This window comes from Lathamus discolor, chromosome 4 (assembly GCF_037157495.1).
Source record: "Lathamus discolor isolate bLatDis1 chromosome 4, bLatDis1.hap1, whole genome shotgun sequence".
NCBI lineage: Eukaryota > Metazoa > Chordata > Aves > Psittaciformes > Psittacidae > Lathamus > Lathamus discolor.
In genome coordinates this window covers 72198694-72217389 of record NC_088887.1, presented here as the reverse complement: position 1 = coordinate 72217389, position 18696 = coordinate 72198694, and the positions used below count along the sequence as shown (strand labels likewise).

The 18696-nt window shown below is 38.7% G+C and overlaps 1 protein-coding gene across 9 annotated transcripts in view; it reads left to right on the top strand.

The window, feature by feature from the left end:
- The window catches only part of PCCA (propionyl-CoA carboxylase subunit alpha), a 276456-nt gene that overhangs the window by 165408 nt on the left and 92352 nt on the right, over window positions 1–18696 (top strand). For 8 of the 9 annotated variants that reach the window (XR_010612328.1, XM_065677991.1, XM_065677989.1 and 5 more), the window contains one exon: window positions 921–1023. The exons of the other annotated variant lie outside the window; for it this stretch is intronic. Coding sequence is in view for 7 of the 8 variants with exons in the window: in XM_065677991.1 (XP_065534063.1) it covers window positions 921–1023 (103 nt within the window). In the remaining variant the exon portion in view is untranslated. The remainder of the gene's footprint in view (window positions 1–920; window positions 1024–18696) is intronic. 9 annotated transcript variants of the gene reach the window in all.

Below are 18696 nucleotides of genomic sequence, written 5' to 3'. Positions count from 1 at the left end.
AGTGGGGTTTAAACTCCTCACTCATGCCTTCTCTTTAGGCATCATGGTGCTTGTGGATGCTAATATCTGGCATCCACTCATTAGAAACATTGTAGGATACCTTTGAACACCAGTTGTTACAACAAAGTGGAAGAGACTTGATATGTTAGGATGAGGAAACTGAAATTGAGTATACATTTAAGTAAAAGAGCTGAAAATTTCTTGTTCATTCTGAACTTCCAAGAATGGAGACTCAGGTCTCATTCATTTGCTGTCAGGTGTGCTTCTTTAAGCTGAAGTTTAAAAGATTTGGGTGTCTTCTGTGACTGGATAACTGGTGCAGCCACAGAATGCTTCAGGAACAGACATAATCCTACATGTGGGCTGTGATGATATATCATTATTTTTTTCAGTTTGCCTGAGCAGCTCTATGAATGAGATACTCTAAAGTGTATATTAATTATAAAATTACTTCCATTACTTGTTTGGCTGAATCTTTTGTCTGTAATTGGACTTTAATTAAGGTTTACTGAGAATGAGATGAAAAAAATAGTCATTATATTTTGCCCTTTAAAAGGCTGCTCCAGCTATCACTGTTGCTATTCTCCTGCCAACCCACTTTCTCATCTGCTTTTCATCTGTTTGAGCTAATTCTGCAGCAAGCGCTGGCTGTATTCAAGAGCCTCCTATAACTTTATCAGTGTACCCAGTGTGTCAAGGCAAATCTAGAAAAAAAGCAGAGTGTATTTTCTCCTTACATGCCATTTGACAGAAAAATGTATTTAGGATTTTTTTTTTCAAGTATGCTCTCCAACTGTGTCTATAGATTAATGATATTTTATATCCTTCATGACCATCCTATGAGGCAGGCGCTTCTGGTTAAAATGGGAGAAGCATGAAATCTCTGTTAAAAATTCTTCTTCTGTCTGTTTCTTTTTTAGAATTCCTATTGCCAAATCAAAGAGAAGTAACTGGGAGCTTTCTGTGCGTCTAGGGGATGAAATTTACCCAGTTGCAGTTTCAAAGGATGCCTCATCGTTTTCTGTAAGTTCTGCCCATTTTCTAAGCAATTCGATGTATTGAGTCAATATACATTATTCTTGACACCTACTAAAATTCTCTGTTCAGTGACTATAGGTGTTTATTATGTCGTTAGCAGGCATTGCTGTGAATTACAAAACAAGACTCTTTGTTAATTAAACAGTGCTAGTGTACAAAGATTTTCCTCTGCTCATGCTTGTGGATAATTTTTTCATCTACTTGTTTATTAAATTAGTTTTCTAATTAATGACCCTGCTTAGTGTCTTGCATAGAAGTATGGTCTTATGCTCCAATGTACATGGATGACAGCAAGAAAATCAGTGCAATGTCAACAAAAATTAGATTAGCTTAAGTTAGTGATTAGAAAAAAAACAGACAAAGAACCAAGCATGTTGGATGCGTAATCGTACTGGGATGGAATTATTCAGTGCTTCGGTAAAACTGTATGTGGTCATAGTAAAATGCCAGGGTTTCAAGATGTGCCTAGGTTACTTTGGTTGAATGTGTATAAACCATTGTTTTTACAAATATTCTAATTACTTAAGAGCTTAATGTTTTCCATGTGAAAGGCAGAAAGGCAGACCATCACAGTAGAACACTAATGCTGTGTTAGATAGTTCAGCTGTTCGGCAGAATAAAGCCAAGACACAGGCTGGTTGGACTGGAGAATTGAGAAGGCAAATTTATACAGAGAACTACTTTTAAAGTCTGTTAATGGTTATTCCACAGTCAAATTGAGATACTTTTTTATTGTTTTATTTATTTATTTTTGTAAATAGATGGTTGACTTGCACAGTTTCTGTTGACTCTTAGGCAAAGGTTTACGAAAGGGTCTAAAGAGGTCAGTGTTTCTTTGAATCACTGAAAAACAGGACTATGAGGAATCCCAGAAGGCCTCTAGTTTACCTCTGCAGCTGTTTTCAATGAGAATACTCAAGAAGAGTAGAAACTCCTGCAGCATCTGCTCCATGATATTTTTTACAGTCATGATGTTCACACCTATGTTGCATTCAGAACCAAGAGATTTCTTTGAAAAAGGACATTTAAATTAATATCTCATATAGTGAAGACAGCATTGTCTCAGTGATTCACTTTTGCTCTACCGAAATGTCGAGGTAAGATACATGATTTTCAGTTGAAACTGGTCGTCTTTTTAAATGGCTATTTTCACTGACATGAATTTGAGGTAATGAAAACCTAGCACTTTTAAAATTATTATTTTTTTTCTTTTTCTTGCCTAACTGGGGCAACAAGATGCTTAATCAATATCATTTCTAATATTACCTTCAACTCCATCACACTGTATTCTACACACATTCATGATGAATGCGAGAGTATGAATAGAAAGTAGGGATGCTTTCTGTTCCATGTGCATCATAGGTGCACTGTAAAAAAGGATATGGAGGAGATCAGTCACTGTGGTCAGCACATTTAAAAATTTTCTCTTGTAAGTGTACTGCTTCATATGTGAAAAGAAGTGGTCAGCTGTGGTATTTCTTGAAGAAAGAATTACAGGAGGTCATGAACAACTGTTTCCTCAGTATCTAATTTATTGTGTTGTTGCTTCATGGTAGTGATACCTTACTTGTGGAATGGTGCTTCAGGGGTGAAGGCCATGTCTGCATGCAGTTTTTTACTGAATTAAACTTATGTAATGGCCCTAACAGGCATCCTGTGAACTTGGATACAGCCCATTGCTCAAACAAAACGCATCTGTCAGATTTCAGGCCAGTTTGGAGTTGGACTAACACTGGTTTGTGTGACAGGCATAGCCCTTTATAGGAGCAGGCATTGCCTTCAGCCTTTCCACCTTTTTGTTGCAAAATCACTGCTAAGAGTAGTCAGCCTGTAGCTGCCTGCTGCAGTGGGAAAGACACAGAGTGGCTGCTAGTGGCTGTGGGTGTTGCACATGCCTTTTCTGCTGTGAGCTCAGAGATCTAATTACCATAGCTGGACCTTCCCAAAATAGGGGTTTCATTTAGCCCAACTAATTACACAAGCATGCATATGTACACACGTGGTTTTTTTGAGAGATTTACTTCAGTTTCATAATCTAGGCTCTAAGCATCCTTTTATGCTTCTGTCTTTATCAGCTGTGAAGGTAACTGAACATACAAGCACATACATGAGTCAGTCCTAGATGCCATGTGCAGCTGAGTTGTAAACTGCACTGTTTCTCCAGGAGGTACTAGCTCTGATAATGAAATGCTATTTGCTGCTAGTTTATAATTTTAACACACAGAAAATCATTCTCACCTATACCACAGTCCAGACGTGCATCTCAGTTTAAATGGAACTGCTAAACAATTCTGATGTCTTGTATGAGCACTGCAGATAGTATAAGTCCTGTTTAACAAGGCATATATGGAGTCCGATTTCTGGTCCTGTGGTTTGTTATTCAACAATAACGAATGTGGAGGATCCTGCTAATGTCCTTGCATCCCTGTAGTATGATGCTGTTATTACCAAAGGAGGCAGAAGCCCCACTGGAGAGCTGAGCACACTCAGTGTCATGGGTGAAGGGGTGCATAAGCAATAGGGAGGAAGTAGCAGCATCAGGTAGGGTACGTCTGCATGCCCTTAAAGTCGGGCCAGAGGGATTGATGACAGCAGCTTTTGCATTCTGATCCTACCCTAACCAATGGAGAGAGATAATTCCTCATTTACCTGCATCTGGAAAATTCCTTAGCTGGTGAAACAAGTCACAGAAGGTGGATTTCACTGTAGCCAGAAGTCTAACTCACTTAAACTTTAAGGTACAGTGTATTAAAATTGACTCCAGGGCTTGTGTTTGCAAAAAGCAGATATCTGTTTTTGAATTCCAGGGTTGTTAACTTATTTTTCATTGTTACTCGATAAGTAGCAGAGGACATGTTATTCTTCAGTAATAATTTTCATTTTGCTGGAGTTCTCCTGTGACTGTGCTACAGACAGGAGAATATAATAAAACCAACACAATCAGAAATTTGCTCAATCATTATTCAAAGCTTTATAATGGAAAAAACAATTGCTTTAAAACTTCAAAGAAGAAAAGTCATAGACTAGGATCAAGAAATCTTGTTTCTGATCAGGAGGTGTAACATACCATCAGAAAAAAAAAAAAAGGAAAGAAAGGAAAAAGGGGAAATTCAAAGCTTTCTTTATGAACTTTGCTGTCAGAACCACAAGCCTCACTTTTTGAACTCCTGCATTTGGTTTTTGCTCTTAAGTTGGTGTGACACGGGCTCCTGACTTTGTGGGTTGTGTCCCCTTGTGGCTTATGACAAAGATAGCTAGATCTGTGGTGCAGTTAGATGGCCCAGTGGGAGGGCCACCTTCACATTCCCCTTCAGAAGTTTACTTCAGCTGCAAACTGTGCATTGCAGCAGCAGTGTTCGCATCCTGATTTACTTTGTTTACCACTGGGACTCTTCCAACAGTGACTCCTTTCTTTTTTTCCATAACTCTTTTACTCTCGCCAGCCGAAACCTCCCCACCTCACAGTAGGCAGTGCTCTGCTCTCTGTGCAGGGAGTGTGAGCAGCAGGCTGCTCCGTGGTTCCCGCTGTTTGCAAGCAGATCATTCGTCAGCATCTCGGTCTATGGGTCATCTGTGGTTTTCTTCGTTTATCATGAGAATCTTAATGAATTGTGCAGTGTTAACTGCTCTTTGCTGCTCTTTATTAGTCAGGATTTTTGAGTTTTGTAACCATCTGGTTTTAACCACTTTATTTGTAACAGAGGTCCTCAATGCAAGTTGGCTTTGAGCCACTTTAGAGGCCTTGCTTCCCCAAACTGAAGAATTAAAAAGGTAAATGCAAACAAAAGCAGCGCAAACAAAAACATGAGTTTACTTGTTTCCAATAGAGGTTGAAAACTTTTTGTGAATTCTAGTTTGATATTTTTTTAAATAGAAGTAGCTCTGTCATCATTCTGAGGCAAGCTACATATGTGCTAATGCTTCATTTTGTATAAAATTAGTATACTGGAATTTTCCTCATCAGACAGTTGTTTCTGGTGATAAAACAAACACTTTTGCAATTAAAAAACTCTAGTGACCTGACTGGAGAATTACAATTTAGCAACTTTGTTGAGATCTGCTTGCTTGTGTAACAACAACTCACCAAATAAATTCATGTGAATGTCACATATTCTTTTTTCTTTGTTCTTTGTCCTATATATGAATTGTTAGAAGAATCTTTAAGCTGCTTGTCCTGTATATCCGTTTAGTTCTTTGGAGGACAGATAATCAGTTTCTGGGCTTTGATTAGTATTCTTATGCTGAAAAGTTTTCCTTTCTTCAATGGAGCTGTAGTAATCAAGATTACTGCTAAAATGGAATCTGAAGGAAGAATACTCTAGTTTACATGAGACAAATGTAGAAGAGCAACAAACAGCTCAGAAGCATCCCATCACCAAACTCTGGAATCTTTCGTTTAGTTCAATTTCAGACAGGAATCTTCATCCTACCATTTTTGATTGCAAATCTGGCTATGAAGTTTGTTTATTTTATGATTTCATTGATACAAAGACTTGATCTGGTTTTGCTGGTGAAGGTTGAAGTCTCTTTTCTCTTTACAAAGCTTGAGTGTTGTGCAGAGTACCGAAGGGTGGCAAGACAAAAGCAAATGGGAGCCTACATATATTGAGCAAATCTGGTAGCTGTGTAGTTTCCCTGCACTGTACTAAGTTGACTCTTCAAAGCCAGATGTCAACTGCCAGTGAGGCGCAGGATCAGTGTATGGTGGCTTTGTTGCCTCTTTGCAGACTTTGGTGACTAAGGAGCTGCTCACAGCCAGCATGGAGTCCTTTTGCTGGGTGAGAGCTGCCCTCCCCATTGTGAGCAGCTCCTTAGTCACCAGTGTGTATCAGACTTCAGTGTCATGGACAGCCACGAGCCCACCTTCTCCAATGTGGATGGATTTCATGTAGGTAATAGGCTTAAAATGTAGAATAAAAATAATAGCAAAGAAGGTAAGTAGCCTAAGAAAGGGAGAATATACATACATTGGAGCAGGTATCCAATAATAAAGTTCAATTTATTGGATCTACCACTGTATAATTTTCATTCGAGAAAAGAATGAAAGATAAGTAATGAACATGACTGCAGTGCAATCCTTTCACTGATCTAATCCATCCTCCTTACTTCCTTCAGTGTTCTTCGATTTTATTTTACCGCTGTGAGTGTGACTTGAATTAGACAACTAAAGAACAGTTTGTATTATTATCTTTGTGGTGGAGGAGGTGGTAGGAAAAGGGATGGGTCATCTTGTGTTCTGTCTACATCTCTGCTTTCACGAAAGCAGAATGGATGAATTGAAAGGCTCAAATTATGAGTACCAGCAGTAAGTAATTACACTTTAGAAGGTACAGTCATGTTTCTTTTTGCGTGAAGTTTGTTGCTCTATGCATAGGTTGAGGACCTAATTTTAGTTCAACAAGGAATTTGCTGTTGTATTTTATGCGATAAACTGCATTCTTGAAAACCTTTTTGGCATAATCAGTTTTCCCATTCTTTGCTACTGTATAGGAATCTTCTGTCTTGAGAATTCTTTATTGCTGATTTGTGTGATTTCTCTGCGAGTAATTGTTATTCTCCTTTTTAATGTTTGAAAACAGCCCTTTCTGTAAGGGTTCTTCATCTCTGTGTAGATGCATACCTTCCCACACCACTTAGAATCATCCTTTCATCTGTTTAGTCGACAAAGAATTTCCAGATGTTTTTACTTATAAAGTAGCTTCTTATCATTGAAGTTGTGGTGAATGAAAGTTGTTTGTTTTGGCTTTTCTTAAGTGTAAGGTGAAATAGTTCAGAAGTGACTTTGAGCAAATGGAAATTTGATACATTTCCAGAGGGACCTGTGTAGGTCAAACACTCAATAAGAGGAGAAAAAGCTTAATTACTTTTTTAGATTGCTACTAGAATGGGCTACCATTTTCACAAAGTGTTGGGTCATCACATCCTAAATTCAAATTTAGGAACAGGTAAATATAGTACAAACATGAAATCCCTATGAAAATTCGTGAAGGTTGTTCAGCCCAATGAGAAATGAATGGTTTTATGGATTGCTTTGAAAAATATTCCACACACCCCCCCCCCCATTTTTCATGAGAATTAAAGAATTTATTAGATATCTATGTATGTGGAAAATTGGCCTATGTACTGCTTAATATTTGCAAAGGAAAACCTATTGTATAATACATAAATGAGAGCATAACAGTACAAATCTAATGCATTATTGTCATTTTTATCTGAATACATCCTTTATCATCAGCATGCAGTAGGTATTTATCTGTATGCTTTAGTTAGTGAATTCATGTATATCTAGTTATGATTAATCTTTGACTTCAAATTAAAATGTAATAAACATTTAATTAGGAGAGCTCTGCTGTATTCATTTGCTGTAAATTTTATGACTGGGGGGTAAGTTGATTTAAAAATTACGTGAATTATCTTCAGGGGGAGGAAAAATGCTTAAGAAGAAGTATCACCCAAAAATCAAACTAGGTGCAACTGAACTATGCAGAGTATCAGGTGTAAAAGCAATAGCATAAAGGAAAATCAGAGCAATGATACAGAAAGCTGCTGTAAGCAAACATAGTCCATATTTAATTCCTTATACACAAATGTGAAGGGAGCTGGATCGTAACTCAGTGCATATTAAGTTCTGTCTCTCCAGTAGTCCATAACATTAAATAACATTGCCCAACTCTATCAGTATAAAATTAATAATCTTGTTAGGAGAATCAATAAAATACCAGAATTATTATTATTAGTATTTCGCATTTCTGGTATGCTTCAGGCAAATAATAATATATAACTAACTGGTCATACAAAAGAAATATGAGGGCTGTATTAATAGGGATGAAAAGCAAATACCAGTAGGAATTAAAACAATAAGAGGGGTAGCCAGTAGAGTTACAAATCAACATATATCCCCAGGAGCAGTAAATTAAGATTTTCTGGTTAATATAGTTCTAAAGATAAATCGTTATACACTGGAATGTTATATATGCAATAGTTTTATGTATAGAATAAAATACACTGTTACTCCAGTGTCTTATATTAGTTTGATTGAAGGGAAAGTGCATGTGTAAAGGCACCACTGGGTAGGTCAGATAATCCTTACAGCTGTAAACAGAAAATATTTCCTACCTTTTTCCAAGTGGTTTGTATTTTAACTTGCAGAGTAGCACACAAATTCTCCATTGCAGTACATGTGCAGTTATGCAAACAAACCTTTTCATTACCAAGTTCTAGAGGTTGTATACCTACAAAGTCTGTTGTTCTAGAGGTTGTGTACTTACTTTTACCTTTTTAATTCAGCTTCAAATCAAGAGCATCTTCTGATTGTAAGACTGAAGTGTTTTGTGTAATGGCAGTTGTATAATGCAGTATGCATAAAATAGCTCTGTGGCAAGAGCAAAATCCTTGATTTGCACCCTTGTAAAGCATTACCATTATCACTGGGCTGTAGTAGTGCTCCTACTTGTTTGCTGATTCTGTGGCTTTACAGATCCTGCATTTCCTTCTTTACAGTGGCAGATTTACCGGAAGGGTTGAGGCTGCCACGACCTATCTGGTGGTGTGGGGACAGCTTCTCCTGTGAGGCAAGCACTGCACACTTGAATCCTTCAGTCTGAGGAGAGCCCTGGTCCTCATGTTCTGACTCTGTGGGAAAGAGCTTTAATTGCTACGTTTCTGTGGCTGCTGCTGTTTTTTAAATGAAACTAGTCTTGGCCTCAGTATCTTGTGAACTCTGTGTTTCTGGTATGCATTTCTGCTCTGCTGCATTGAGTCTCTCAGAGAATTTAAATGCTGGGACATATTAAATGTGATAGAGGTAAAAACGCTTAGGTAAATGTTAAGTATACCTGTATAATATTTCTGTGTTCTTGTATTAGGCATGCTTGTGTACTAAGCAAAAAGAGAAGCAGAGCGAATTTGGATTGCATGTTTACATGCCAGTTTAGTAGTAAGTACATGTAGGGGACTGGTACAATAGGTGTGTGTCTGCTTTGTAAAGAGAGACTGTTGGCTTGGGTTTGTATATCTTGGATTACTTTATTCACATAGTACTCTATAAGCATATGGAGAAAGTATCTACAAGGGTAAGAACTAAAAGTTACACATGGAAAGTAATAAATTAATTGTGTAGTTTTAAATATGCTTTCACCTCTACGTCAGTGTCATAGCTTGGTTATGGTAGTTTTTGGAGATCTGTAGTTCTGCTACAAAACTCGCAGTTACATATGGCCTGGCACTGGTATGTAGCGTGTAAGGAAAGTTTAAAAAGAAAATGCAATGAAAGGTCTGAGGTGCTAAAATGTAGAATACTTTAAAAGCAAATATGGTCAGTTTGGATATTTATTTTCCTTGTGTTAGAGTCAGACTTCTCTTCATTGTTTTAAAGCGTAGTTCTTAAAAGGCAGAGAAGGAGATAGGTTTTTACAATGTTTAATTCTAAATTACCTAGTCAAGAATTTTACCTACACAGGTGGCTTCATAGGATGAATTCCTGTGGTATGAAAATTGTCATGATGTTCTGCCATGGGTCATAGGTCATGGAATCCAGTGATTCCAGGAATTCCAGTGAAAAACTGAAATCTAAATTAATAATCTATAACAATACAGAGAAATAACATACCATTTTCTTTCTGGAGAAAGTCTTGTTTCAGGCATAACAACATGCAGTATGTCCTGCCACCCTTCCAGTCCTGTGGTCTTTTGGTTTAAGACTGACAACTCCTTGGGGCATGGGTGTTGTCTTCAATTCATTTGTGTGCCATGCACACTTCAGATCCTGCACCACAACATCAATGGTTTCTGAAAACAATGCCTATGTGAGTATCATTTATATGCTTTCCTTTACCATTGATTCTACATCCAGCAAGACCGGAAAGAAGAAACCAAACCAACTCCTCCCTGCCCTCAAAACCCCCCTCCAACTTCCCAACCCCCTGCCCAAATTTTGTAGAATGAATAGGTTAAAAAATGTTGTGAGCTCCTCCTGCTGGTTCCGGGAGTAGCAAGAGTTACGTTTAAAAGCATGCTAATGTAATGTTAAGGGCCTGGCTTGTTACCACAAAAGCCGTAGTTAACTCTGCAGCCCCTGGATGGTGTTTAATCTTTAATTCTGTTTTCTGGGCAAATCTCAGCACATTTAATATTCAGTATGATACTCTAGTTTGGGATCTCTTGATGCTTTGGCATAGGGGGGAACTGTAAGGTCGTTGCTGCTTTGAGTTGCTCTCTTAGCTCTAAATTTCTTCGCTTCTTTTTTTTTCCCCTTTAATTTAATTTTTAAGTAAGGCAGACTATTAACATTACTTTAATGTAGCTTTTATGGCTTATGAAAAATCATGCTGCTGTAGTGGATAGATGTACGTCAGCTGTGACTAAATGTTTTGATGTAGTCTTCTCAAAAGATAGACTAGAAGAGCTTTCCTTTGAAATATGTGAAGCAGTTTTAGACACAGCTTCTCAGATGGATCTAATTAGTCTTTCATATGGACTGGATGTCCGTTTGTTGCAGCTGAATTCTCATTTCATTCACCCATAACTAGAAACACCTCGCTTCAAACGTGTTTCTTCAAAGAAAGAAGGGTTTAGGGTTCCATGTTTTACTGCTTTTTGATGTTGGTTTCCCTTTAACTGAGAAGACCTTATGTTTATACAACTGTTATTATTAAGAAAACGTAGCTTTGTTCATGAGAGTTCATTCGGTATCAGTGTTGGCTATTGGTAGGAGTCGGAGATCTGTGCAATAGATCTTGCTATATGAGACTAGTGGGACAGCTGTATGTCTAGCTATTAAGCTTGTTGTAATGAAGATTTGAATGCAGCCAGGGAACCTGGGTTATGGGAGAATGAAAATTAAGATTAGAGGTACAAATAAGTCTTATCAATGGATAGCAGTCCTATTTATTATTAATATACAGTAGTCACCAAAGAGACATTGTACTCTGTGCTGTTCCCCGTTTAAGACATGCTTACATGGCACAGTTTAGGACAGTACAAAGGAACCAATGCGACTAACCTTGTTTGGGCAGTGCTGCATTAATGAGGTTGTACTGCTCCTAGTTGAACTAACTTCTAAAGAGCTGGCATGAACACCTCCATGTGACGCTGCGTTGTACCATCTTGTGACATCTCTGCAGCAAAGAATATTGTGAAAGCTCTAGTGGCAAATATATGATTGATCAGTGTAAAATATTCAGGGAATGATACTTGGATAGTGCTAGGGTTGATTCTTAAGGAAAATGAGTGGAAGGCAGGGAGACAGATACTCCACCTGTGTTTATTCCCCACTGGCTGCTTTGTGATCATGGCATCCTTTAGACTAAGAGGAACTGGTTTGCAGAAACAGGGTGATGGTGCTGGCTTTACACCTCTGCTTCCCAGCAATGTAGCTGATCTGGTTTTGCCTATGTTGATTGCTGTTCACCTCTTCTCTTCCCTGTCAAAGGAAGGACAGTCCAGTCCAATTGCCTCAGATGGGACATGCTGATAAAAAAGGAAAGAGTGATGTGGTCTGTGAGCAGTCTTTCACTATCAGAACTGACTGCTCTGTCTCATGGGTCCCCATTACTTGTCCACGTTAGTAACTGCAGCAGACTTGCATGTCTGTTAGGAAACTATTTTCTGCTCCTAGCCTCACCCAGTCATTTCCTTCTTTTGCCTCTTAGCATGTCATCTTTCTGTCTTAAGCCCTTTGCTTGTCCACAGGCGGCTTCATGTTCACGTTTGTCCTGCCAAAAAGCAGGTCTGGGGCTGCTGTGCAGTCACATACCGGTTGGCCAGCTTGGCTGCTGGATGACAACCTAATTGTTCTTGTCTGCCCAAGAGCTGAATGGGGCACTCATTTTGTTCTCTGTGCAGCTTCTCATTCTCATAAAACTTGAATGGATTTTAATGTTTTGTTAATACTGACTAGTCAGTGGGTTCAGAAATCGAGTATGTGGTGGGGATTTAGAGGAGGGACTAGCAAATAGTGCAATTTGTTGTCTCCTTTTCTTTTTGCGATCAGGATAAAGGTGCTGTTACTGAAAGGGTTAAGAAAGAGAACAAGGCTGTTCTGAATGCAGGAGGAGGGAAATGATTTTAAATTATTAACAATCAATGGCATCACTGTCTGTGGCTCATATAGAAAATAAAAAAGGAATCTGATTCAAGTGGCCATAATCTACTGCTTAATGGTTTATTTCAATTTTGAGAGAAAATCTGCAGATCTCTAGGATGTACAGTAAATTCAAATCAACTGGAAACTGAGATAAACCTATAGCTCCATCATTCTAGAATTATTTCAGGTAATCTTGTGTGCACCAGTCTTTATTTCAAATGTGGTTCTTGCAGTTCCAAAATAATTTAGATTTTAGGAGTGCCAGAGGTCAAGTGTGCATTTTGCAATACCTTTGACTATGTGACTGAATGCAGAAGCTTTTTGCTGTTCAGTGTGTTATATAGGCCAGTTCTGGGCATTTCTCATAGTTTGTGAAGTGATGGGGACTGTTGTTTCATTTGTTATGAAAATGTGAAGAGAAGCAATGTACAAGGGTATGGTAGGAAGAGAAGGGTCAGTCTTGTGGTAAAGGGGGGCTGTGTGTTGATGTGTATCTTTGCCTCTGCCAAAGTCTTTCAGAGATGATAGCCAAATCTTTGAAACCATACTTTCTAAATGCAGACAGTTCTGCATGGTTTTCATTCTCTGAGCCTCAAACTTTGCACTAGAATCAGTCGTAGAAACACTGAATACTTACAGCTGCTGGGGAGATCATTGCTATCAGAATATTTAAAGTTACCAAACCAATTTCTCTGCACTATAAGTTTTCATGTGCATCACCTATTTAGTATGGTCTTTCTAAACTGTAATCTGTTGATGTCTCGACTCTAATGGATGGTGTGAGAAGATGGGACTGTGTTGAAAATAAATGGATGTTTCTCTAATGTGAAAGAGTGAAAGCACTGTGTACTAAGGGAGACACAAAAAGCATGATGGAAAATGATAGAATGGTTAAAGGGGCTAGAGGGGCAGAATCACCTCCTTCGACCTGCTGGTCACACTGCTTTTGATGCAGCCCAGGATACGGTTGGCTTTCTGGGCTGCGAGCGCACACTGCAGCCGGCTCATGTTCATTTTCTCATCAACCAACACCCCCAAGTCCTTCTCTGCAGGGATGCTCTGGATTTCTCTGCCCAACCTGTAGGTGTGCTTGGGATTGCCCCTACCCAGGTGTGGGATCTTACACATGGCTTGGTTGAACTTCATGAGATTGGCATCAGCCCACCTCACAAGCGTGTCAAGGTCCCTCTGGGGGACCCTCCTTTCCCTCCAGTGTATCAACCAAACCGCATAACTTAGTGTCATCAGCAAATGAAAAATACTTCTGCCTGTGGACTATGACTTGAGTAGCATGCATTAAGCCTACCTGAGCAATTTGGAGACTAGTTTCATTAATGAATATTGTTCAGTAATGTGTCCACAGCATTTCAATCTGTTTATAATATGTATACAAAGGAGATGGAAGCCAGGTAGTGCTTCATATCTCAAATTGTGTCAGTTTGTGATATTTACCATCACATAAAGGTGGGTCTGAATTTATCAACTCTGTGTGCATGTAAGAGAGAACTCCGTATGTTCTTATGTATTAGTTCTTCCTCTACCCCCTCATTCCCCTCTTCACAGCTGCCCCCTTTTGCTTTGTAATATAATGCTGATACTCCGAGGATTTGTTAGCTTGGTTGGATCCATTAAGGTCATTCCATGGACCTCTGTGGTGAGCTGAGAAGTGTGATTGCTGCTAAGATGGACATTTTCTTCACAGCACAGTAAGAGCAACAAACAGTAAAGTTCAGGAATTTGAGTTTTATTGCAGACTCCATTTGTAAAGGGTGGTCAGGTATACAAAGGTTGTGTTGCCTTCATATTTGCTTCTTTTTGCTCACTGCTACTAACTTAACAGTTTTCAAGTCCTGGCTCTTCCCAGCCTGTCTCTTGGGTCTGGTTTCATTGTTCTGGCTTGTCCTAGTTTTCACCCCTCAGTCTTCTCACCTGGTCCATGCCCACTGTCTGGCCAGTCTGAGCCTCCCTGTTGGACTTCCACATCACCTAGCAGTCAGTCTTGGTTCTTTTCTACAGGACCTTCTCCCATGTAGCCATGCCCTGCTCCACAGGCTTCCAGGCTTATGTCCATGCATTGGTCTTCATTTCCATTTTTATTTCCCAAGGCTTCACAATTGTTTTTGCTTGTCCTATTTCTTCTGCCTTATTGTTTGTCTGGCTAGTCCTTTTTCTGAGTTCACTCTCTCACTCCTCAGATAGTCCCCTCTTTTCCTTCATCCTATCCTTCTAGTCCCTTCTTCCTTGCACAATCAGTGCATGCTTCCGTATCTTCCATTCCCTGGAATGGAATGTGTTTCTGTTACTGCTTCCATGTCCTTTCTCCATTTTTACTGTTTAGTCACCTTGTTCAATGAGTCCCCCACTCCTTATTTCTTGCTCCAGATTTTCCTGTCCATCTTTTCTTCACCTTCACTGTACTCCAGTCTGACTTTACTGACATTTCCAATCTTTATTACAGTCTGCTTTCTCCAGTCACAGGGCCCTCACCGTCCAGTTTTTCTTGCTTTATACTACTGCTTTCTTTGGTGCTCAGCCCTAGCAGCAGTAAGCATTGAAACTACAGAGGTGACAGTCTTATTAGGATTATACTTGACCTGGCATTCTGCAATCCAAAAGCACGATTTCAGGGAAAGCTGTGTTCAGCCCTGGGCGGGCATGTGTTAAATACAAGGAAGTGTCTTCTAGAAAGAAGTGTGGTGATCTATAGATAGGATTTGGGGTTTGCAATGCATAGAACTCATCCAAAGTTACGCAGTTTGCGGGAGGGTGGTAGAGGTACATTTCGGCAGTTTCACTTCCCAGGCAGGTTTTCAAGCTTCTGTTCCAAACGGCAAAGGAGATGTTGCAGCTTTTCACAGAAAAGTCAGTAGGGTTCAGTAATTTGGCCAATGAGATACTCTTGTTCTGTATCAGAAATGGCTGCATATTTCTCTGAAATTTTTCCTTTCTGAAACCACTTCTGAACGACTTTTCAACCTAGAGTTCATCTGAGTTGCAAGAAACTGAGAATACAGTGTGATGATGGGAGGAATCAAATGACTGACACTAAGGCTCTTCCTTTCCCTGCTGTCATTCTGTGTTCCAGACCCAGGCCTTTTGGCAGGCTCTTCCTCTGCTCCTCCCATGCTCCTTCTGTCTTCATTGCAACCTTGTCTTTCTATTGTGGCTGCCCTCTTGTTTCCACCATCTAACCTCTATCAGCTGTTTCGTTTATTGCTGTAATTGCTGTGTATTTTCACACAGTGACCTCTTTGTCACTGTTGGAGCAGGCCAGCAGTTCGATGGCGACAGACTAGTTTGCATGCAGTTTATCCCATTTTATTTTAATATTTTTCTCCTGGCTGATAGGGGAGGAGGAAAACAGTTTAATGAAAAGTGAGTATGGTTACGCTGGTATTTTTATTTTGATGATGGTGAGCTTTGCATATTATTAATTTATAATGAGCATACTTTTGAGTAGCTTGAGGTGTCTTTTATTTCAGTTTTGTCATCTAAACTCTCAAAGGAAAGCTACATTGATGGCCAATCAGCATTATAGAAACACAGAATGGTTTGGGTCAGAAAAAACCTTTAAAGATCATCTACTCCAACCTCTCTGTCAGGGGCAGGGACACCTTCCACTAGACCAGGTTGCTCAAGCCCCATCCAATCTGACCTTGAACATTTAATAGGTGATAAGCAAAAATGAAGACTAATTTTGTTGTTTAAAGATAACAGCACTAAATGAAGAGAAGGGTAGAGGGAGATAGTATATCCAAATCTCAGGAAATGGAGAGCCTGGGCTTTCTTTGTTTAACAGTTAAACAGATGAAGACCAAAACCAGCTAGAATAGGCTGACCTTGAACAAAAGAGCAGCAGCTCTTAAGATAAACCAGAGAGAAATAGACCGTCACCCGTACACAGCTAATGGATTCTTTCCTGGCTTTGGCAAAGAAAAACTTTCTGAAATAAGTGAATTAATAGGAATGGAGAGGAAAGGACCAAGGGATGGTCATTGCCAGTCAATCTGTCTGTCAGTCTACCCAGTCAAAGACATCAAATCATGTGGGCTACATCTGCAATCTAAAGTGAAGCAAAGGTGATTTAAGGTTGCTCAGGCTGATCCTGTGGAGTACAAGTATTCATTACTTGTTTTATTGTAGTTTATGTCATAAATTCCAGTTCACAATACGTGGTTTTCTCTGTAAAAATGTGCTTGAAATAACTGAAATGATACATGACCTCAAGAATGAATGCTTTTAGGATCATTACTGAGTGGGACCTTTTGAGTCTGTTGAACAATTCACATTCCCAACAGAAGCAGTTTCAGTAGCTAAGGGTGCACCCCAGCAAGTTCAACATTAGCAATGCTTTCCAGAATAGGTGGGAAATTATTTTGAAAATAGCAGTAGGAAGTATGTTCAATGTTACACACAACTCTGGCACTGTTCCGTCATTTGGAACTATTAATCTGCTTTACTGGATCTGCCTTGCTCTTTCTATGGACATGTCCTTTTTCCTTTTTATTCTTCAGCTGGAATTTTTGATGCTCTCCATTAGTTTTATCATTTTAGCAAGTTTACTTCTGGTACAGTTAGCTGGAGTGATTAACAGATGAAATGACTTCAGAATATAAATTCTCATTTGGTCTTCTAGGCTATATTTCATCTCTGTTGTGTGCCTTTCTAATTACCAGCATATTTCAGTACTTAAAATTAGAATTTTAAAACATGTATTATTCATCTTCTCTAGATCAGAATTAAAAATGACACAGGCTGACATTTATTATTTCTTCAGAATGTTCTAATATTGTATTTTCTTTCTCATTTAAGCCTAATTATCTCTTTAAAATATTAGATCAAGGTTTGTTTTAATCCACATGACACAGTTTGGTTGGATTTTTCAATGAAGCTATTGTGTGTGTGTGGGGGTGTTTGCTTGTGTGATTTTTGGGGTTTTTTGTTTGTTTTTTTTTTGTTGTTAAAGCAACATTAGCCTGTGTGTGTTTAAACTGGAAAATAGTAGTCCAGCTCTGAACCTGTATTAATGGTGCCTGTCACTGGCACCAGTACTGAAGAAAGCTTGGTGCAAATTTTGCAACTTGGTCATATCCCTAACAAATCTCCAAAGGGCAAATAAAAAGTACAGATAACTTTGGGAGCAGGAAGATTTAGGTACAGCTTCATGACTTGGGAAAATCTGAGTATATCTTACTATGTCAAACCTTTTTGCTTGTTAAGTAATGGCATTGAAAACCTATCTGTGCAAAGCACGTAGAAGATTAATTAACATTGGGAAGAAAAGAGATGTCTGGGCCTTTCACCTGTAAGGTACCCTTTATCTCCAGCTGAGTTTGCCAGCCTTTAATGCTATTTGTCATCTTCCCCAACAGGTATCTTGTTATTTTTTTCCTCACTGCCCTTTATATTTTGAATGATTCCTGTAATGCCAATACCCTGTATTAGTCTGTTATCCTCTCCCACTCAAGGCTTTAAATATTTGTTTGGCTTAAGCAAAAAATAAAGGCACATTTACCTAACTGGTGTATACTTCCTTTTAGAAACAATTTAAGGGAGAACTAAAGAAAGTAAAATGTCTATTCCTAAGTTTAAGGATGTTGTAAATACAGAGTTAAGGCTTATGTATTATGATGCTTTTCATATAACTGCTATTTACAAAGAGGGTATTAATTATTTTCTGCTAAAGCAGACACACAAGGAGAGTTCTTCACAAGGCCAACTTGGATGGGACTTTGAGCAACGTTGTCCTAGTGGAAGGTGTTCCTGCCCATGGCAGGGGGTTGGAAATGGATGATATTTAAGGTGCCTTCTGGCCCAAACCGTTCTATGATATAGCTTTGATATGGCTTTATAGTGCACACCTTTGAGTGTTCTTTACCTATGCAAACAGCCATCTTGGTTTGCACAGTTCAATTTGAAGGAATGAAATGGGTTATGTATATGAGGTACCTTTTAATGAATGGTTTCCTTATTCGGTGATCATTAGGGCATGTGGGAACTGTCTGGCTTCCTTTAAAAGTTAAGTTATGTAATTTTTTTGCTGATAATAAAGATATGTAATTTGCAAGAAAGTAAAGGCAGGGATCATTCTGTTTATGCCTATATTGTACACTGATGCTTCTTGTATGATTTTTATACAGATATCCACACTTGTATTTTTATCTTTAAATTTTTGGTGTACGTGTTTAAGTGCACACTTCTATAAATGTATGCATCCTATTTAATAATATTTTAGCACATTATTGATAAAGTGTAGTGTTATTACTGTTCCATAGCATCTTAAATCTCTCAGTCAGGAAGCACTATGATTTTTTGCATTCTTTTCTTTCTTCTTACTCTGGTTACACCTTTTGGCCTTTCTAAAGAAACAAGTTTTGTGTAAACAATCTCTTGGGTTTAGATAACCTTGAGCTTCAGTGATGTAGGAATTCTGCCCTGAGTTGCATGCTGTCCTTTAAATTACATGGAAACCTTATCATTAGCACTGTCTGTTGTGGAAAACTAGGATGTTTTTTCTCCTTGTTCCAGTGTAAGGCATCTGTATCTAAAATAGTCTTCATTTTAGTTGCATGCAT